This window comes from Patiria miniata, unplaced genomic scaffold (assembly GCF_015706575.1).
Source record: "Patiria miniata isolate m_02_andy unplaced genomic scaffold, ASM1570657v1 HiC_scaffold_5, whole genome shotgun sequence".
Lineage (NCBI taxonomy): Eukaryota > Metazoa > Echinodermata > Asteroidea > Valvatida > Asterinidae > Patiria > Patiria miniata.
In genome coordinates, this window is record NW_024037072.1 from 5,970,637 (window position 1) to 5,993,201 (window position 22,565).

At 40.8% G+C, this 22,565-nt stretch overlaps 1 protein-coding gene across 1 annotated transcript in view; it reads left to right on the forward strand.

Annotated features, from left to right (window-relative positions):
• LOC119740603 (hyalin-like) overlaps positions 1–22,565 on the forward strand; it is a 41,518-nt gene that overhangs the window by 17,648 nt on the left and 1,305 nt on the right. Inside the window, exons 10-25 of the mRNA XM_038215961.1 lie at positions 581–829; positions 1,777–2,034; positions 3,507–3,758; positions 5,811–6,059; positions 6,944–7,198; positions 8,599–8,856; positions 10,545–10,769; positions 12,557–12,811; positions 13,811–13,933; positions 15,566–15,691; positions 16,674–16,709; positions 17,602–17,720; positions 18,441–18,508; positions 19,549–19,718; positions 19,965–20,148; positions 21,454–21,642. Of these exons, the coding sequence (XP_038071889.1) occupies positions 581–829; positions 1,777–2,034; positions 3,507–3,758; positions 5,811–6,059; positions 6,944–7,198; positions 8,599–8,856; positions 10,545–10,769; positions 12,557–12,811; positions 13,811–13,933; positions 15,566–15,691; positions 16,674–16,709; positions 17,602–17,720; positions 18,441–18,508; positions 19,549–19,718; positions 19,965–20,148; positions 21,454–21,642 (3,016 nt within the window). The remainder of the gene's footprint in view (positions 1–580; positions 830–1,776; positions 2,035–3,506; positions 3,759–5,810; positions 6,060–6,943; positions 7,199–8,598; positions 8,857–10,544; positions 10,770–12,556; positions 12,812–13,810; positions 13,934–15,565; positions 15,692–16,673; positions 16,710–17,601; positions 17,721–18,440; positions 18,509–19,548; positions 19,719–19,964; positions 20,149–21,453; positions 21,643–22,565) is intronic.

The following is a 22,565-nucleotide window of genomic DNA, read 5'->3' on the forward strand; positions in this document are numbered from 1 at the left end:
TTCCGTTTGATATGAACTCAATTATATGAAGCCACACATTGTGTGTCACTAACTGTATAATTGAAATTTCCCATTGAAAATAGTCCACCTCTCTTTCTTTAGCAAAATCAGACGTTTGAGATTGTGGAAGCAGAGTCAGCGTTTGCTACAGTGAGTGAGCTAAAAGTTTGTAAAAAATGCGATGTTACAAGGCATTACGTTTTAGTAGTTTGCAAAGGAAATGTTAACTGTTGCTTTTAAATTACACAAAGCAAATAGCGGCTTTGGTTGTCAAGAAATAGCCTGGTCATTTTTTTTAGTGTATTTTGCAGATGATTTTAATGCCATGTCACTATTAACCCAACACTTGACTGCTGTAAAATTAGAACGGTTTCCTGTAAACTTATTATTCAGTTTAAATTAAATAAACCAGACGGACCTTTCCCTGCTTTTCTAAACTGTGTGAAACTTTTATCTGGGTATTCCCCATTGTATCATACCTTGTCTTACCAACTTAAATCTGGGGCATTTGTTTGTGGAAGAGGTTGTAGATGTCTTCAGTGATAGACGTTTATTTTCATCTTTTCTTTTTTTTACCCAGGGCCAAACATGCCTGACAGTGAGTTAGTGCAGGATATCAATCGAGCGCCTGATCAGGGGAAAAACGTAGCGACAAATGTTGAGTGGGTTGCACCGGCTGTAACCGGTTCTAACGGAGATCCAGTTCCAGTCACTTGCACCCCAGCGTCAGGATTGGAGTTTATCGGCGGTGCACATGATGTCTCGTGTGTGGCTACTGATCCCCTTGGAGCACCCTACAAAGCCACAAATCAATTCAAGGTTAAAGTTTGTAAGTTGAAATTTTTGGTTGTTCTGTTTGCGGCACCTTCTAAGAATCTAATTGATAATCTCACTGTATGATGGAGCCACACATAATTGTATAATTGAAGTTTCCAATTGAAAATAGTCTACCTCTTGTTTAAAAGCAACATGCATTGATTTTCATGTGGAGATAAAGTTGTCAGACCAAGAGGAAAACAATAGCTCAGGTACATGTCTATCAAAATAGAAACAGTGCTGTGTCCACTGTCCACTTGTGCAAACAGTGAATTTTGTCCATCTTTATTCTTTACAATGGAGAATCAAACCAGCGAGTGAATATTGTTTGTTTTTAGCTAGTAGTAAAGGAGTATTTACATATTTCGCAGCTGTTCACTTCTTCACAAGCCAACAGAAATTCATCGGGTGCCCGGCAGAAGGGCATATGAGCATTCTGACGCAAAAATTATTTGCAAGAAAACTGCATTGAAAGGTTCCATTGTTCTCCCGGGCGCATTATGAATCCAAAGTTCCTCCGCGCGTATTATAGATCGTACGAATTTGAAATTTGTCACACGTACCAATCATAAGTTTTGCTTGGAAACCTGTATTAATTTCTGACGAAAACGTTGTTAATTTCATTAAAATCGAGGTGGTTTTCAGCATAGGCCCTTTTGCTGGGAAGATTTTTGTGATTGCATGTTCCCGCATAAGGGCATACATGCATATGCCCTTCTGCTGGGCACAGGACGAATTATGTACAGTTGCTGCCCCGACCTTTTTATCCGCGCTTTTCATCAAATTGTGCACTTGTCTTTTTTGGGGGGCTGAAAAATTGAATCAGTGTGCAAGGAATGGGTTTTCAGATTGTAAGAGTGACCGTGTTTGTATTTTACAGTGTTCCCTGTCAATGAACACACATATGCATACTTTAGTCTCTCATCAGTGGTCCAATTTTATTTCTTATTACCCTCAAAGTTCCAACATTTGCGACGGTTTGTGTTGACTTCCCACCTGTGGCTCCGGAAACTGGGACAACAACTGTAGTTGAATATGTCAAACCCATTGGAGCACCTGATTCAACGACCACTAATGCAGTTGTCACCTGTGTCCCCGAAACGGGTACCGCCTTTTTAAATGACAAGGAAACTGTTGTCACATGCTTCGCAGTCGATTCCGATACTGAAAAGTTTCCAACCAAGGCTACTTGCAGCTTGAAAGTGACGGTCGGTACAGGTGAGTTTTTTTTTTTTCACTATCAACCATGGAGGCATTTTTGTAGAGGTCATTGACATAACTACTGTCCAATTTGAAAGATTGTTCAAAGGGTCACGTTTTCTGGAGGGAGGCATTCTATCAGTGGGTCTTCAGAAAACAAGTGCCTTTCGAAAATCTTAGTAGGGGCATGGGGGGGGGGGGGCATAGGGGAGGGGGGGGCATAGGGGAGGGGGGGGGGGGGCAGTGGGGACGTTCCCCCTATGCCCCATATTACGTATTTGCCAGTGATAGAGATGTAGCGCACGTGTGCCCTAGGTTCGGACAGGTAGTGTATAATTCAATGCACAGTGAGTAAACTGATTGCCCACTCACGAGTGTTTTGAGAAGAGAAAACCACTCAAAATGCAAGATTGCCTCTTCCCAAACATGTAGACTCTCTCTCTTTCTCCGTTAGTAAACCCCCAATTATCCAGTTTGACTGGAAAATAATGAAACCTGTCACTTCGGTGTCATGTCACATGTCCATGTCACGTGACATCACCCCGATTTTTTTTTAAGCCCGCATAAAAACATTTTTATCTCAGCAAACTGATTTATGGGTAGCAAAATCTGGTTGGAATGTAGCAATTTGTAGTCGGCAGATTCATACAAATAGAGTACCGAAGTGTGATATCATTTAGAACCGGGAAGTGTAGTGCAAACGAATGGAGTACACGCACGTGTTGGTTCACAGGCTGAATCGCGCGCTAATGTCTTTTACACACATAATTGTGTGCGTTATGTATTCACTTCGGTACTTCATTTGGAGCAGCAATAGTAGCACAATTTCGTTGTGCAGCTACAAGCAGAGATTTCGTTCCAATTTTTTTCGTAGAGACTGAGTAGTATAGGCACAGGAATGAGCACACAATTGTTTTAATAGGACGCAAAATGTTGGATTTTTTTACTTACCTGGTCATGTCATTACATTCACGGTTGACTGAGCAGTGAGCAACTTTATGAAAGGGTCCATTGAGAGACTTGCGCCATTTGTCATGGTGAAATCTCTTGTTTGCCCCACCTGCCTTGATTGGCAACCATATAGCCTTTCACTCTGTGACAATTGACACATTTTGAAAAGAGGCGCAATTCTCTAAATAGACCCTTTCATAAAATTGGTCACTGCTCAGTCAACCGTGAATGTAATGACATGACCAGGGTGTCATTTTAAAGAGGAGATTCAACCCTAACAGAGGATATCTCCCTTTGATTCACATGTGCCCAACTTCTGTCCCAATTGGCAATAATATCTCGGTTTCCGGGTTTTTTTTTTTATCCACCCTGTATTTTGTTTGCATTTTTTTTATACACACTGTATATACGTACATACAGCCACAGAGTTAGACATTAATTTCATCTTGTTTCCTGCGTTAGCTAGCCTTTGTCCCATGGAAGATCACTAGTTTAACCCTCCAGCCATGTATTTTTTTTTTTTTACATTTTGCCTACAGCTCCTACATTCGTTGCCAATAAGGGGTGTCTAGCAGAGAAAATGACTGGACCCACCGCCGGCAAAAACGTTGCAGAGGGAGTTACTTGGACCACCCCGGAAGCCACGCAAAGTGATGGGGAAGCGGCAACAGTAACCTGCGAACCGCCAAGCGGCTCTGACTTCAATGGCGGATCGACGCCGGTCACGTGTACGGCGGTGGACACTCGTATGCCAAACTTGAAAACAGAATGCAGCTTCAACGTCTATGTCTGTGAGTCACGATCATTTCAAGATTCAGAACTAAAAGAACATCAGAGAATTTATGCCAGATGATCCTACAACCCCTTTTGAGATATGGCAGCTTCAATAGAAGGGTCGCTCTTTGATTTGGGTAAATACAAAAGGCTCAAACAGTCCATGTAAAAGAGTTCACCCAAACCCAACACCCTTTCAAGGATTCAAAATGATACTTGCATGCCCAAAATGGCCTTAAATCAAAACGTTTAAGACAATTTCACAAAAAAAATGAAGGAAAAAGTTAACAACTTCCAAAATGCAATTGTAATAATTATGTGTGTCACTTTTATAGCACTTTCTACCAAAGCTCGTTCTCAAAGCACTTCAAAGTTATTACCCCTGTTCATCAGGCCATGAGACCACTTTTTTGCAGCCGAGATCAGAGCAATCTAGTGCCTACTCTCACAGGTACTCATTTATACTCCTGGGTTGAGAGAGGCAGTGGTAGTATTAGTGATGTGTTGCCCAACGACACAAGCGCCATGTTACCCGTCAGGGTCCAAACCCACGCACCAAGGCACATGAGCCGAACACCGTAACCACTGGACCACAGCCCCCAGTGCGTTTCAATAATCCGTTTTTGGTGCACGATATTGATCTCTTTGTGTAAGAGTTGTTACTGATACATGCCATTGCTCAAGCAAATTCTGTGGAGGGTCAACACGCAACACGACCCTGTACAAAGGTTGAAAAACACAAGCATCTTCCAAAACAAAGTGAGAGCAAAAAAGTTGCCAAAGACGATTTGGAAAATACAGTCAGTGGTATAAACTCCACGTTCCGTTCAGTATGCTCTGACCGTCTTCAGGAGAGTGCCTAAGCTCTTCTAAGAGTTTAGGCACTCTCCTGAAGACGGTCAGAGCATACTGACCGGAACGTCGAGTTTATACCTCTGGTTCTTTTCAAAACCATTCTCTTACCGGTAGTTGAGAAATTATTCGCACATGGTGTTTCCGCAAACCTTCCTTCTTTAGTATCTCCACTATGCAAAGCCTCAAATCTTACTTACAGTCAGTGAGTTGGCGTTTCATCTATTGGAATTCCAAATTTACACCGTGTGTGTTTTATCATTGCTGGGTCTGGAATTAACGTTGAAAAATGTACTGCATTGGTTTTAAGTAAAGACGAATCTGGGTACATGACCCCTGCAATGGCGAAAGCATTGTGCAAGCCATTAGACAAGCCATCGGGCAAAGCTTGGATACCCAATGGCGGATTATCTGAACAGTAGCTAACTCAATTCTTTCGCCATTGAAGGGGGCCTCTGCGATATAAGTGATAGCGTGCACAGATTGGTTCATAAGTGATCTTTTACATGAATAATTAGATGAGCCAGTTTAAAGGGAATATACAACATTTGCAAACATCGAAAAATAAAACTACCAAGTTTTTACGAAATACCTTACTAGGATGTTGGTTAATGACAGTCTCAAGCATCCTGTAAAATTATTGCACCTGGTGTGAAGTCATTTTCAAGAAAATCGTATTTTTGTATAAATTTCCAACGGTGATCGGCCGACCAGCGTTGGGAAAAACCTAACTATTTTTCAACTACTGCTCCAAGTTGACCATTTTTTCAGTCCAAATTTTGTTTGCTATTGGTTACATGTTCATGAACGGGTGCAGGCCAGCTAGACTGGTTCCATTGCCTTACAATTTTCCATCATCTATAAATTGATCCATTTCATCTTATGTGGAGTCAGGGAACCAGACTACTTGAACATTTTTGTTTTTCTTGGTTTTTCCAACCTTTTCGAACACAAAACTTCAAAAATGTCAGTGTAACAATATTTGATCTATTATACTAACCCCTCAAATAGTTCATTTTCTGAAAATTACAGCAAATGCCAATGATGTACATTCCCTTTAAGACAACATTTACGTGGAGACAAACATACCGAAGTATTATAGTCCCATTGTGAAAAGCAAACTTTTCACTCATGGAGCATGTAGCAAAAAACAAAGATAGACAATATTTGAATTTTTGCATATATTTTTAATTTTTTTTCCAACTGCTATATAATAGTTCCAACATTTGATGGTACCTGTGATGACCAATTTGCAACCCCAACAAGTGGAAATACTAATGTCAATTACAACGTACCAGTTGGAGCTCTCGATTCGACAAATACCAGAGCAGCAGTGACATGCAACCCTGCCAGTGGTTCCAGCTTCCCCGATAACGTAGCAACCGAAGTAAAATGCGAGGCCACCGATTCTGATACCAGTTACGAAGAAAAGGCTACGTGCTCCTTTAATGTGCTAGTCTCTGCAGGTACGATTTTCTTTTTGAGAGAAAAATATTCTGACAACTTAGTCAAGAACATCATACAGCTTTTGCATTAAACAGTACATACTATCATGGACAAAACAGTTCCCAAGAAATGGGATGAAATCAGGAAATGGGATGGGGGAGTGGGGGATAAGGAGTGTGTCAAGAAGATGTGAAAGACAAAATTATTAACAACAAATTGGCATTCCAACAGCTGTTCAAGGCATGGAGGATCGTTTGCTTTTTGTGAACTTTGCGTTTCCTATACACCACACAAAATTCAAGGAAGATAGTTCAAAACGTAACCTGTTGAAGTTTCAGCTCTGTAAATTGTACACTTTTTGAGAAAATCACAAAAGAAACATGCACAATCTTTTGATCACAAAACACGATTTCATCAGTAGCACTCTTCATCCCCAAAATCAGTTAATTGACGTGGGAAATCACCTTCATTTCTTGATTTCTTCTTATTGAGAGCAAGCCATACAGAACAATGTCACCCGATGTTCAGTCTGAACTTTATTCAACTACGTATATGATGTGTGATGATAACATAGTAGGTTACTTTCAGGATGAATGGAGACAATTCTATAGGGCTCGCTCAATTACGGCCATCTCTGTAGGAGAACAGCAACTGCATATTTTCCGCAATCAAGCCTGCATATGCGCAGTGTTGCAAATGTTCTAAACGCGCATGCTTGTTGCTCGAAATATGTTCAGAATATGACGCAGCCGATGCGCGTTGTGCAAGTTGACGCACAAAATGCCGATGCACTTGGCTGGTCTGTAGGAAATGACGTCATTTGAGCGAGGCCTATATGCCTTTATGTATGTGCCTCACAATAAACCGCAAAATGTCCTTTTCCACTTTACAAAATGCTTTTTAGCTCCAACATTTGATAACGACCCAGCGTGTCCAGCAGACGAGGCAGTTAGCCCTGGTGCTACTGGTTTTAATAAAGCCGTTGCCACCTGGACAGATCCTCCAGCGAGACAAGGCGACGGGACTGCAACCGCATTAGTCACATGTGACCCACCTAGGGGCTCAACATTTGGCGCTGGCGATACCACCGTTACATGTACAGCAGAAGACCCCCGCTCGTCAAGTCTCACAACTACATGCGACTTCAAAGTCCGAGTCTGTGAGTAATTCTAGTTTGTTTTTCATTTCCTAGAGTCAAAAAGAAAAGATTGAATTCCCACCCACAGATTTTTGTCAAACTTAAAGTTTCCCATCACATCGCTAAAAGCCATGCTAGGTGAAGGGCTATCAAATATAAAAGGATACAGACAGGTACAATGGTCTTAATAGGTCCTCTATACCCCAGAAGCACACCGGAATACACTGCTTGTGTACAATTGACTGCTTTCAGATTTGGTCGAGTATAGCACGTACCTCGAATGCACCATTCAGCACGGTTGTATTTAAACGGTCTGCTCACCCAAAACAATGGTCAAAACAAATCAATAGACAAAAAAAAAACATAAAATACTTTTTGTCCAACAAATGTCATCAAAATTGGCTTCCTAAATTGACCATTCAATATTTTGAAGATATGTACAGGTATGCAGTTTCTCCATAAAGATGGAGGACATAGAACCAAACCCCCCCCCAAAAAAACTAACGATACATACACAGACGTACATTCTGATCCAACTACCCACCGTTATTATACATAATAATAGGCACAAGTATTACATAACAAGGAAGGACAGTTTGTAAACTGCGGTGGGTATGAAGGGAGACAGAAAGTGGAGGCTGTTCGAAGTTGCTTGCATGGTAAAGTGGAAAATGGAAAGAATATGTGATGCGATCAAGCTAAATGAGTCCTTTATCGACCGCGGTCAAATTTTTTTAATTACAGATTTGAAAAGAGCACAATCTCAGCATTACTGCTGTGAAAACCGCATGCTGGTACCATCTTTAGTTCAAAAATTATGGAAGTCGGAACACCAAGAGATGTGATGAAGTGATGTGATGAAGTGGCCCTATTTTGGCCTGTATATCCAAATGAAAATTCCCGACAAACGACTCATGTAGCTTGATCGCACCACAATTAGTTTCAGGGGGTACATGGTTCACATGCTGTCCAAGGACTTCCGTTTTTTAACATTTTTTGTTTAAATATCTTGATGCAGTCGCAAATGTCAATTTGCCAGATTTTAAAATCCTGTCCAAATTGGTAGCGTTGAAGTTGTTTTATTAAAGGAAACATGCGCACACTTTTCTGTGTGTTGTTAACATTTTAAAGGTCACCAATGGTCAAAATGTTCGTCCTCACCTCCTGGCCTACTGTGTACAAACCAATGGGGGTCTTGACCAATATTGACCCAAGTAATAAGCAGGCTGACAATGCATGTTGCCATAGGAGGGTTGTGTTAATATAATGTATTACTGGAGTGCTTAAGGTGTGGCATTTTCACGTCGAAGCTTTGCTTATTAACAACGGTGGGTAGTTCAATCGGTCGATGCTGACATGTTCCTGATGCGGTTTTTGGCAGTCAATATTTCTTTTTATCTGCTTGTGGTTTCTTCTATCAGATCCGACATTTGCGAGTGGTTGTGAAGACATAGAGGTCGATAAAGGAGCCACTGGAACGGAAACAACAGTCGATTATGTCCCACCGGTCGGAGGCACTGATTCCTTAGGAACTAATCTAGTAGGCATTTCTTGCGATCCAAACACCGGTGACGCCTTTCCGAATGACCAGGCAACTGAAGTAACATGCAATGCAACAGATGTGGCACCCGACACATTTCCAGATGCTACGTGTACTTTTAAAGTTAAAGTCGGTACAGGTGAGTCACTAATAAAACAAGATCGGCAGAACATGTAACTCACTCAGCTTTTTAGACAAGCCGACTGCTTACAGTGCATTGTCAGTTGGTCTTCTAAGCTTATGAAGCCTTGTACAGGGACATTTCCTGGGTATTAACAATATAAAATTGATGTGTAATTTTTATTGAAGTTACATCAGCGCTTTATTTCAGTCTTGAAATGATAGATTGTTAACAATTCGTTTGTTTGGTTTTTTGGGCATTGGAGTGACTTGTATATTTACGTCAGCTACTTTGGATTCATGCCTGTTTGCACCATCCCAAATGGCGTCTTATCCAGTTTGTCGGAGGACGTGATAACTCACACTGGCTGTTTTTATACACTGGCACGGGTGACAGGGTTAAGACGTCAAGATTGCCTCGACTCGCCTCCTAGTGATGTTCAAACACGCTAATCTCTCGTGCCTTTTGTACACACACACAAAGTCTGGGAAGTCTGTGGAGGCGGACCGTGTGTATATATTGAATTGGCCGTTATGCACGGCCTATTGTTCTACAATTTACGCTACAGTGCACACCCCAGAGTATTGAAACATATGAGGTTTCCTCAAAAAATATCGTACAAATACCGTTGAAGTGACTCTTGCGAATCAGTTGTTGTGGCGTTTGGCTGTATATCAGAAGTTGGCTGGAAAATTTTGCCTTTTCGCAAAAATAATCCTGGCGCAAAGTGGAATAATTATTTTCCCGTAAAAATTTCAATTTTCGCAAAAGGCACAATTTTTTCAGCCAATTTCTGATGTACAGCCAAACGTCACAAATGCTGATTTGCAAGACTCATTTCAGCAGTATTTGTACGATATTTTTTTGCCGAAACTTTATATGAATTAATACTCTGTGGTGTGCACTGTAGCGTAAACTGTAGAACAATATAGGCTGTGCACAGCGGCCAATTCAGTATCAACACACGGTCCGCCTCCACAGACTTTGTGTGCATGAACAAAAGGCACGAGGGATTAGCGTGTTTAGACGTCACCCAGGGAGGCGAGTCGAGGCAATCTTGACGTTTTTAACTGTCAGCCGTGCCTTTGTATAAAAAAAAAAACCAGTGCATCTTATCACGTCCTCCGATGCGAACTGGTTACAACAAAACTTCCATTGTTGACGTCATGAAATTCGCTGCACTGTGGTTTTCACATGTGAGCCGGTGTGATATGAAAGTCAGAATCCTATGACGATCGGACTCCTTTACCCTATTATTGGTTAAACCCCCTCACCTCTTAAGACGTCACCCGGAGGCGAGGCGAGGCAATCTTGACCTCTCAACCTGTCAGCTGTGCCTGTGTATAAAAATAGCCAGTGTGTGTTATTACGTCTTCAGACGTGAACTGGGTAAAACAATGGAGACCGTCACAACGAAACTTCAAATGTTGACATCATTAAATTTGCTTCACTAAATGCTTTCGAATGAAGTACGAACCGATGTCGTATGAACATTTGAATCATATGAAAATCGGACTCTATGATTGGTCCAACCTTCTCACCGGTCACTGTCTTAATTATCATCATTCAGGCAGAGTCCTCAATTCCCGTACTCTGGCCTTAAATCTTCTCACCGGTCACTGTCTTAATTATCATCATTCAGGCAGAGTCCTCAATTCCCGTACTCTGGCCTTAAATCTCTTCTTTTATTGTGTTTCATGCTTCAGCCCCAACTTTCAACAAAGGGTGCCCCAGCAACATAGTTGTAGCCCCAGATGCGTCGGGAGAAGCTGTGGTGACCTGGGAAAAGGTTACTGGTGGCAGCCCAGCAACGGTCCAATGTGACCATAAGAGTGGAGATACTTTCAACGAAACAGAAACACTGGTGATTTGCACGGCTACGGACGCTGGGAGCGAACGCACCAGCCAGTGCACCTTTAAAGTTATCCTTGGTACGTATGACATATCATTGTGTCCTTTGCTACCTGAAACAATATGATTTAATGTGATCAGTTATCTGTAAGGTGATGGGATAAACAGAGTTAAGATTATTTCAATCTTAAAATACTCATTTAAAGAAGGTATTATTTTCATTGTCATGCTTTCCAAATATCCAAAAAAAGTCTCTCATCAGTGCTGTTTTTTTTTTTTGAAGGAAATTGTTTGTTTTTGAATGTAATTGCTATTTTCTGAAAACTCCGGTTTTAATCGCATGACGTCGACAAAGGCCTCATGTGCAGTTTCTTTCATTGAATTCCTTGATCTGAAACAGTCGAAGGATGAGTTTTTAGCCATCCTTGTTGTGTAAATGTACACATTTTGTGCAATGTTTATACCTGTAACTAAACTGACTTAATAGCCCAACCCTTCAAAACCTTCCTATCGGGATGGTCTTTAGCTTGTTTTGACTTATCCTAGTAAAAATCAAAGTATGAAACAATGACTGGTATGGTATGATATTTGCATTCACATTGTCACATTGTGGCCCATAGGTCAAATTGCATGACAGTTTACCAAGATTAAAAACATCAAAATCATAGTAAACATAAATTAAACAAATATATACAGAGAAAAACCCATATAAGGCCAAAAAATAATAGTTCTGCTTCCGGTTTCCCTACCTACCCTATTCTGACAGCCCCTACCTTAATTTTTTTTTTAATGGAAAAATGAGAGAAAAACGCCCCAAACCATTCATTTCTACCTTTTACCCTTGACTACACGCAGATGCCTCCATATGATCGTACACAAAAAAAATTGGCAAAAAAAATAGTCCCTACATACCCTATTTTCGAATGCCATGTAATCAGAAGCAGAATTATTTTTTGTTGGCCTAAGTTGGTTAAGATACAAGAAAATTAAATTAGTACATAGCACATACATTTGTACATATAGATTTGCCTGCCTCAGTATTTCAAAAAGTATATTAAAAAAAAAGCTGCTCACTTACAATACTTGCAAGTTGATAAAAAGTTGAAATGGTCTGTTTTGTTATTAATCAACCTTTTAAAGTGTGAGTTATGATGCGCATTTTGTAGGTTGCGGGCGTGAGGCTCCCATCATGCAGAAGGGAGGAGATCATTTGTACATTTCAGAAAAGCCATCCTTTGGCGCACCTCAAACATTGACTCCTATCAACTAGAGACCCAATCCCGCAAATCTAAAGAGGTCAAATGGCATGGGGGAAAATAACAAAACCAAAAAAAAATGGTAATCTGGTATAACATCGCACTTTAAGTGATACGCACACACTCTGCTCATTTGACTGATATGCTATTTCAAATTGCACGTATGCTTCAAGTTAAGATTGCTTGAAACATGTGCGTGAGAGCAGTGCAATTTCAGTCATGGCCAACACCTGTTGATGGCTCATCGTAACTTACGCTTATTTGCATAACTCATCGCTCATCGTAACTTATGCTTAATTGCATTACTCATCGTAACTTAGGATGCATCATAGCGCTGGGACGCGTCGCATTCCTACTATGCATCGCAGCTGCGACGCGTCATGCAATTCATTTTACAACACGCTGTGTGTCCCATCCACGGAGCTCTGAAAAGACGCCCTCCTTTGTTGGCGCACCAAGCTAATAGAGATTGGTGACCGTTAGCAGTGCTTTCCAGAAGCCCTCCCTGTTGTCTCCCCTGACTTTCTCTTTGTAACCGTTGAGAAGCTTCTTGTTCGCAGAGCTCACTTTGCCCCTTATTTTCACCAGAAAGTTGTGTTTGTTCTTTATAGATTCCGTTGCACCCGTAATCCTGTGCCCACCAACTCCAGCAAACGCTGATGCGGTGACTGGAACTAATAAGGCTCCTGTTGAATGGACCGACCCAACCGTGGGTTACGATGATGGCGACCAGACCAGACCTGTCAACGTCACTTGCATACCCAAATCAGGATCCTCGTTTGTGTACGGGAAGACGGCCGTTTACTGCTCGGCCATTGATTTTGTTGGCAATGTTGGAGAGTGCTCATTTGATGTCACCGTCACAGGTTTGTCCTTGTATACATGTATCAAACACACAAAAAAAAGATCGCACATATGTGACAACTCCAGCACAAAACCAGTCGCTTGAACCAGCTTTTGAAAACTGGGATTTTGGGTTCACTTGGGAAGGAAATTGAATAATCTTTCCAGTGGTGTATAGAATATGGGAATCGGACCACATCTGATCAGGAGCAGATCCAGGAATTTTTGCAGGTTTTTTTTTTTCACCAGCAAATCGGAGCTGAAATATAGAAAGGTTTTTTCTACTGACACTTGGCCTTCCTAAAATCAATAGAAGTGGGGGGGGGGGGGGGGGGGGAGTGGGAGGGGGTGCGTGGGGGGGGGGGGGGGGGGGGGAGGAGGGGGTGCATGGGGGTGGGGGAGGCGGGTATCGTACTATACTTTCAATGGTGGCGCTGTTCGAATCTGACGATCATGACCACTGTATTACAGAACAGTGTACATTTGTAAACCCCCCGTACCCCAGATGGCTCTGTCCGAATGTTGTGAACTGGCGGACATTATGACAAGTAAAGTTGTCATAATTTTTTGTGGGTGTCATAGCAGGGGGTGAGGGTTCACATTATTTTTAATATTTATCTATGAACAAAAAATTGAAGCCAGAGCTGTTTTTTTTTTTTGAAACCCCCCCCCCTGGATTTGTGCGTACTCATGGAGTTTAGTTCCCAATTCCCATCAATATTCTATGTTTTTCTATTTGCACCGTGTGCGAATAATTTCTCAGCTAAGAGAATGGTTCTGAAAAGAACCAGAGGTATAAACTCGACGTTCCGGTCAGTATGCTCTGACCGTTTAGGAGAGTCACGTCGAGTTTATACCTCTGGTTCTTTTCAGAACCATTCTCTTAGTTGAGAAACTATTTGCACATGGTGTTTCCGCAAACCTTTCATTAATTAGTATCTCCACCATGCAAAGCCTCAAATCTTACTGAAAGTGTAGTAACTCTTTCATGCAATGATTCTCTTTGCATTTGGGAATTGCAGGTAAAGCTTGTGACCCAGTGTGCGCGGGTGAATCTGACTGTATGTTAGATGATGTTGGCGCCGCCAGCTGCGTCTGTCGAGACGGTTACAGCTCAGCCACCAATGACGGCGCAGATTGTGCAAGTTAGTACCGCTCATTTATATTGTGCCCCTACAATTCTCCACAGCAGCACAGATTTACACACACAATTTAGGAGTCATCTCAGTGAATATGTGAGATAATTGAGGAAAAGTTTACCCGCAGTCTGCCCATTGTAATGGGTATTTGTTGCAGGATTCTGAAAAAGAAATTTCGTGAAAAACTTCCCGCAATGAAGTTGTCAGTTTGTAAATAATGGTGATAACTTCCTGAATGGAATATCTTCTGAAACTTGTTCAGAACCCTGCTAGTAATACATTACAATTGGCCAATTGCAGACAAACTTGTCCACAACTTATCCTGGGGATGACTCCTAGTTAAAGAAAAAAAGATAATCAGTACTACAAATGCCAAACAATTTAGTTGATGCTTGCTTCATTTCACTCCATGTAGATGTGAAATGGAAGTTGACGTTAACAATTTCAGTTACGTCAACCTAACTAATTCACTTAGTCAAAAAACTGTGCATTGGATATTGTACGAAACACGAAACAAAAGTGAACCTCCAAAAAAAGTTTTCTTCGCAGTAATTCGAAATGTCCATTTTAACATGAAGACATGTAACTGTTACACAAAGCTTCATATATTTAAAAAAAAAAAAAAAGCTGAGTTCTCAGGGCATCAGGACTTCAGCTCTATGCGTAGCATGAAAAAAATCCTTCTAAACCTTCGATTCTTACATTGTAAAATGTAAAAGAAAAGGTTGCTGAAAACAAAAGTTGGGGAATGTTATTCTATAGTGTAACTTGCCGAACAAAATTAGACGCCATTTTTTTGTGGTGGTGCCACGCCTGCGTGCATGCCGCACGGGTTCTTAGAGACGAGGTGAAAACGCATTTTGGTAACACTATAGATCGAAGGAGCCCGGACGGTATGTGCGTACTACCTGAAGGTGCCTGGCGTGGGCCTGGTACAACCGCAGAAAATGGCTGTTGCCGGATTAGTCCATGCCCAACCGTTGATAGGTACTAACCACAAGTGTTGATGATTTTATAGGTACTAACCCCAAGTGTTGATGATTTTATAGGTACTAACCCCAAGTGTTGATGATTTTATAGGTACTAACCCCAAGTGTTGATGATTTTATAGGGACTAACCCCAAGTGTTGATGATTTTATAGGTACTAACCCCAAGTGTTGATGATTTTATAGGTACTAACCCCAAGTGTTGATGATTTTATGGGTACTAACCCAAGTGTTGATGATTTTATGGGTACTAACCCCAAGTGTTGATGATTTTATAGGTACTAACCCCAAGTGTTGATGATTTTATAGGTACTAACCCCAAGTGTTGATGATTTTATAGGTACTAACCCCAAGTGTTGATGATTTTATCGGAGTAGAATTGACAACATTTTGCCCAAATGTATAGGCTATTTTGACTTAAAGTTGGGCAATTAATATATCATCATTTCCTTTCTTTTCAACGTGAATATCTGTATAAAACGTATGAGAGGCTGAGGTTTTTTTTAGCATTCTTTATATTTATTTTGTACTCCGGGGCCCTTAGAGAAATCAGTTCACTGAAAACTGATTGGGCTATTATTAACTTAGTGAAATACTGTAAACGAAATCAATGAAAAACGTTATTATTATTTTTTTTTCATCCTTGAAAAGATGTGGATGAGTGTGCAGCTGCAACCTCTCCATGCCACGAAAACGCTGACTGCACAGACTTGACCCCAAGTTTTACCTGTGCTTGCAAAGAAGATTTCTATGGCGATGGGATTTTCAGTTGCAGTCGTAAGTTAACTGACCTAAACAATGAAAGTCCTATGAGACATTGGTGTCCAAAAATGTAGTGTTTTGCACTTACCTATTGATGTTGTTTTAATAAGGGATAAATGTGTGTTTGGGAGGTGTTAAACACTATGTTTAAGACTGGTTGGAGTCTGGATGGCTGATAACTACCCGAGCCATAAATACCCTTTTCGGTAAAAAAAAAATACACAAGTTTTTGGTCCAAAAGTCAAAACAAGTCAAAAATTAATAGTTTCCAACGATCTTGTTCAGCAATTTTACTCCATGTTTTTCAAAACTCCCTCTAGCTACATAGTAGAGTGTTCAGCTCGCGAGTAAGACGTATACAACTCCTTTTACAGAGATTGGGGCGCGCGTCATGCATCGCGCGATGACACGCAGATGCAGCTGTGGCGAGTGTGGCCCATCAGGCCGGCGTTTATCTCCGGTTTCAGTAGCATGAAACTACTGAGAATATTGCTACTCCAACTGGACAGAATGCTAGACCATCACAGTTCAAAAGGGTACCGCCCTGCTAATGTCGGTACCCTTTTGTACTCTTGGGTGGAGAGAGGCAAGTGAAGACGAAGTGGCTTGCCCAAGGACACAGCATATGACCAGCAGCAGGATTCGAACCCCTGACCCTCTGATCATGAGTCACGAACCCTAACCACTTGGCCACACTCCCCCAATAGTTCAATCAAACAAAGCCTATTTTAATTATGATTCTTGTCTGCATCCCTGTCTGGTAAAAACTTTGCACTTGCCCAATCAGATTTTGGTCACAATTCATATGCAAGAGCAAAACTTTTAGTTAAGGACATTGGAAATCCTGCATTCACCTCGTCCAACTTCAAGTTCCTCAAGACTTAACTCCGAGGCTAATGCATCATGTTAGAAAAAAAATGGACTGATTTTAAAAATTCAGAAATAAGTTATTTGCTGCTCGCTTATTTATTGGATGGATTGTTATTTTTTTTTCCAGCGTACCAAGATGAGTATCCGGACATTGCCGTTCCAGGTAGGTGATTCATCAACAATTTTTGAACCTGAGAAAATGATTGGATCTAACAGAATGCAGTGTTATAAACATTCCACTGGTGTGTTTATTTTTGTGCAAACTGGACTGAACCAAGATGCTGATGATAGCACAAGTCGGGCGTCATTGGCAATGCGTTCCAATGTCACTCTCAGTGGTCTCCCCCAATGCTCCCTTTGTAACCCAAACCCCGAAAATTATATTTCATATTTCAAAAAAAATATGTAGCACCAAACATAATAATAACCTGAAAGCCAATTTCATAAGCTACTTTTAGATGGAAAAAACACTGAAATTGCTCAATCATTTCAAACAATATCACCATTTAAACACAATGACCCTAAAACCTCTTTCGTCCAAAGATGTGATTCTAAGATTCGTCGTCACAATTGTCTTCAAACATCACCAGAGACAAAGCCTCAGTTTAAAAGTTAAACATGTTCAACAAAGTCCTTTTGAAGGCCCGTCTTTTAGAAAAAAGTGGATTTTATAAATCATATTGTTTGCCTAACCAGGGTTGTTAATAAAGATATTGTGTACTACAGTTGTTGACAGTTTTGAAACAAGTATTCTGTGTCAATTCCTTTGTTATTCCAAACAGTCGGAATACACAATAAACTGCGTTTTTTTGGACGAAACAGGTTCAGGGGTCATTTGCGTTTAAATGGTGATATTCTTTGAAAGGATTGAGCAATTTTAGTAATTTTTCATTCCAGTCAATATTATGTTTGGTGCTACAATTTTTTTTTTTAAATATATGAAATATATTTTTGGGGGTTGGGTTCCACTTTTTTTTACTCACCCTGTAGCACATAAAAGCTATAGTCTATCATTAAGTGATGGCTTTTGTGGCTATTCTGTTTTTGTCAAACAGTGGATAAGGTATTCCAGGTGGAGTTATCCATTGCAGACGCTTCAGGTGCAGACTGTGACCCCGTCACGGACAAAGAATCAGATGCGTGTGTCGCACTTGTCAATACTTTCAAGTTGTTTGTAAGTTATAATGCACTGAACATTGTGCAATTGCTGTCTGCTGTGATGTAGTCCAATGCATTGTGTACGTCCGAGGGGTGGGGGGAGAGCAAATGACATGTTAGGCAAAGCCAAGGGTGCCATTTGCCCCTGGGGGGTACAAAACCCATGGACTGTATCAGAACAGACAACACTTGTTTTTATGGCATGATACTATTTTTTACAACTGTTTTAATTAAGGGAATAAATGTGTGTTTTTGGAGGCATTAATAACTCTGTTTCAGACTGGTGGGAGTCTGGATGGGTGATAATTACCTAAGGCAAAGCCGAGGGTAATTATCACCCATCCAGACTCCCACCGGTTTTAAACAGAGTGTTTAATACCGACCAAGCACATATTTAAATAAAAAAATAAAAATCTTTTCGGTGCCAAAACCATTTTGTTCAACACTTTTACTTCATGTTTTATGAAACACCCCTCTGACTATAATATGGAATGCCCCTCTACAGCTCCTTACCTTATAACGAGATTGGCGTGCGCGTCGCAGGTACTACGTGATGTCGCGCAAAACGCAGCTGGGCTGGTGTAGTGTGAATTTCGGACTTTTGAATAGCGAAAATGTGTTTAACCTTGGTATACATACTTGTCAATCAAGCAAAAGAATCAACATCAGCCCCCGTGTTTCTAAGAAATACTTTATCAATATCATTATCAATTGATGTGTGTATTCATTTAAATAGGTTACGCCATCTTACAGCGGTCTGTCAAACAGCTTTAAAGAAGTTGTCGTGGATCAGTCCCAAATCAGGTCAGAATTCCTTACTCTCACCTATCATTTGTCATAATGCATACTTAAAGGGAAAATACAACATTTGCAAACATCAAAAAATAAAACTACCAAATCATTTTGAAATACCTTGCTGGACTGTTAGTGAATGACAGTGTAAAGCATCCTGTAAAATCATGGCACCTGGTATACTGTCATTTTCAAGAAAAGTGGTATTTTTGTATCAATTTCCAACGCTGATCGGCCGACCAGCGTTGGAAAAAACTGGGTTTTTTTCAATTACTGGCCCCAGTTGACCATCGCACTTGTTTGCAATCAATTACACACCTATGAACGGGTACAAGCCAGCTAGACTGGTTCCCTGACCTTACAATTCCCCAATGTATGTAAACTGCTCTGTTTCTTCTTAAATGGAGTCAGGGAACCAGACTACAGGAAAACGATTGTTTTTCTTGGTTTTTATAGCATTTTTGAACCCAAAACCTCAAAAAAGTCAGTGTAACTATATTTGCTATATATTTCAACCCTCCAATTCCATCCATTTCTGAAAATTACAGCAAAAGCAAATGATGTATATTCCCTTTAAGAGCAGTACTTGAATTTCGAAAAACATGTTTCCAAGGTATGCCAGACATCATACATGCATCTAAGAAGAATAGCCAAAGATCAGGTCTGTTCTTGGCATCTGCAACCCTTGGAGTAGACTGGTTCCCGGTCCCTACATTATTTAAGCTGATAAAGGGGCGGGAACCAGTCTAGCCTAATAGAGCGTAATTATTTCATGTTCACAAATAAATAATGTATCCATAAACTAAGCGTGTGTATTGCTATCTAAACATTTGTATTGCTATAAAAATAAGTGTAAAGAAAATAAATAATACAATTTCGTACAAGGTGAAACTGAAAATTAGACAGCACATCTTTAGAAGCTACCCAAATGAACGGTCTTTTAGTTACTATTGTTCAGCTGTTATTTCAAACTTGAAGTGATGTGCGTATACTGTTATTGGGCAATACTTAGTTAAAAATGCGTTAATCTTAAAGCGTTTGTGTCCTCACAGGAAAGGCAGTGTGATCGTTCCACACACGGTCAGCTATGATTACGGAACAGCAACGACTGAAATCCGTGCATTACAGCCGCAGCAATTTTTCGCAGACACGGTGAAAAAACAGGTTGAAGCAGGCAGGATAGGCAGCTTAGAGATGGTACCAGACTTCGAAAGTGTAAAAGGTAGGGTGTATTTTTTTGGGGGGGGGGGGGTTAGGGGGTGTTTGATGATAAAAAGGAGTGGACTGAGAAATAGTCGGGCTTCAATGTAATATATAATTTCATTGAAGAAAACTCATTAAACACTGTAAATTATTTGTTTTCTGAATGTTGCACACTGTGTAGACAACGAATGTCCTAGGTACATTGACGGAAACTCTTCACCCTGTGAGCTACTCCGTTTATTTGTCTGTGTTGTTTTGCTTGCAGATACCACCAATTTCTGCACTGAAGAGATTAAGAACGCAATGCAGTGCAACAACAAACTGTCGGTCTACGAGGACAAAACAGACGACGGTTGCCAGTTGAAGTGCAGCTCACGATGCAGCACTGACGCCGTTTATTGCAATGGGGGAACATGTACGCACGATAACGCCGCAGGGGAAATTTGCAGGTGGGTTTTGTTGTTCATCTCAGATCAAGAGGTATTTGGGGCATTTTTTCGTACTGGAAAAATATGATTAAAGACTCAGTACATATGTGACCGGGGTTTCAAATGAAGCTTAGACAAACACCAGTTGGTCTCGCTGGCCGGGATCCTTGTCTGTTTATTCTCTGTAAAATGACAAAGACATGAATATACGTGTTGAGTTGTCGCCGGCAGACTGTCATGTCAAATGCTTAAAAGCTAAACAACAATAATTACAGAATTTCTCAAATCAAGTTCATTGGACAAACTCACGATAAATTCAAACAAATATCAGCCATCCTGGCTAATGTCACAAAGTTATTGACAGAAAAAAAAGCAATCGATACAAGAAAATGAAGAACAAAATGAGATATCGGAATATGCCCAAAAGTCTGGGCGGTGTCCGACATATTGGACATTACACTTAAGGCCCCCCAAAAAATAAGTCGGTCTCTGGTCAGCGCGCGCGTCGATTTTAATCATTCGCGTCTTTTTTTTTTTTTCCCAAAATTTTCCGCGGTAGCTCCAACAGCACCCCTATTTCCGCACCTGCTCATTTTTTTTTTACCAAAGAACACCAAGGAATGGGAAATTGCACCAAGGCAAATGATCGAAAGCACCTAGGCAAATTAAGGAGGACACCAATGTACACGAGGACACCAAAAAAGCAAAATAGTACCCCACCTTGTCTGTACAATCCAAGCTTGAAGAAAAAAAAAAAAAAAAAAAAAAAAAAAAGCCGTGTGGCCGCGTCAATTCCGGAACTTTGGTCTAATCAGAGACCTAATATATTTTTTTTTGGCCTAACTGTACAATTAATGTATCAAAAGCAGTGATTCCGATATATCAGTGTTTACAAGAAAAAGCGACAACATTTTGGAATCTTATGCAGCAAGTACTAATTTTACAGTATTACACAATTCAAATAAACTAAAGATATTGTTGTTTCGTCTCACTTCCTGAGAAACAACATCGTGAGTCAAAATCATACAAAAAGCCCAAAGTGAACCAAAATTATAGGGACAGGTCAAATGAATAATTATAGAGGAATGTCTCTCTAGTTAGAATATAATTAAACAACTAAGGAATATTGGCAATAAACAAAATCTCTTAAAGAAATGTTTTTGGAAATTTCATGGCTACGGCGACGCGCGCGCATACCAGAAACCGGAGACTTTTTTTTTTTGGCCGAAGAAAGCGAAGTTGAGACTGAGTTTTGTATTCTTTGGATTGATTGTTCAAAGGAAATTTTGTGGAGAATTTTTTTTTTTTTAATTTTGGTCTTTCCAGTAGCTGCCCGGATGGTAAGGAGGGTGCCCTATGCGAGGAGGATTCAATCAACATCCCTCTGATTGTGGGCCTGTCTGTGGGTCTAGGAGGCGGAGGCCTGTTGATCATCATCGGCCTCATCGTCTACTTCATGTGCTGCAGAAACAAGGAAGGCAAAGCGACTGTGACAGCCGCAGGGGACGAAGAAGGGTGAGTCCTAATAATGTGACAATGACGATATGTCAGTGATGACAATTACAAGGCTAATTCTGAGGGTGAGACACTATTGGTCTCCCTCAGCCAGAGTAGGGCGAGTCATCGCATGAACAGATCGTAATGTGCCACCGCTATTAACAATGACGTTGATTGCAATGACCTTAGGGCCAGATCTAAGGGGACACTCTTTGCCCCCCCCCCCACCCCCGACAAAAAAGGGAGTCAGGAAAATGAACAAATCATAATGGGAGACTGACGATAGCAATGACGATGATTCAATGATATTAGTGACATCTGAGGGGACACTTTTTGCCCCCCTCCCCTCCCCTACAAAGAGGGAGAGTTAGGAAAATGAACAAATCATAATGGGAGACTGACGATAGCAATGACGATGATTCAATGACATTGGTGATGGATAATTGAATCTATAGGGACACTTTATGTAGTACTCCTTGGAGTTTATGTTATGTTGTCTCATCAGAATTATCAAAATTTGGAGAGATACTGTTTCTAGAATTCTGTAAAAGGGTCGTAGGTAATTTCCTGTTTTTTGAAGGTTCGACAGGTATTACATACATGTATATGACATTTGGGAGAATAGTAGACACATATTGACTGGCAATGAGGTCACTAGTGCAGATCTATGCACCCCGACCACAGAAGGGTACCTATTTCCTGAATAGGGACCCTCTTGTGGTCAGTCACAGCTAGACCCTCGGGATGTCTATTGACTGGCAATGAGGTCACTAGTGCAGGTCTATGCAACCCGACCACAGAAGGGTACCTATTTCCTGAATAGGGACCCTCTTGTGGTCAGTCACAGCTAGACCCTCGGGATGTCTATTGACTGGCAATGAGGTCACTAGTGCAGATCTATGCAACCCGACCACAGAAGGGTACCTATTTCCTGAATAGGG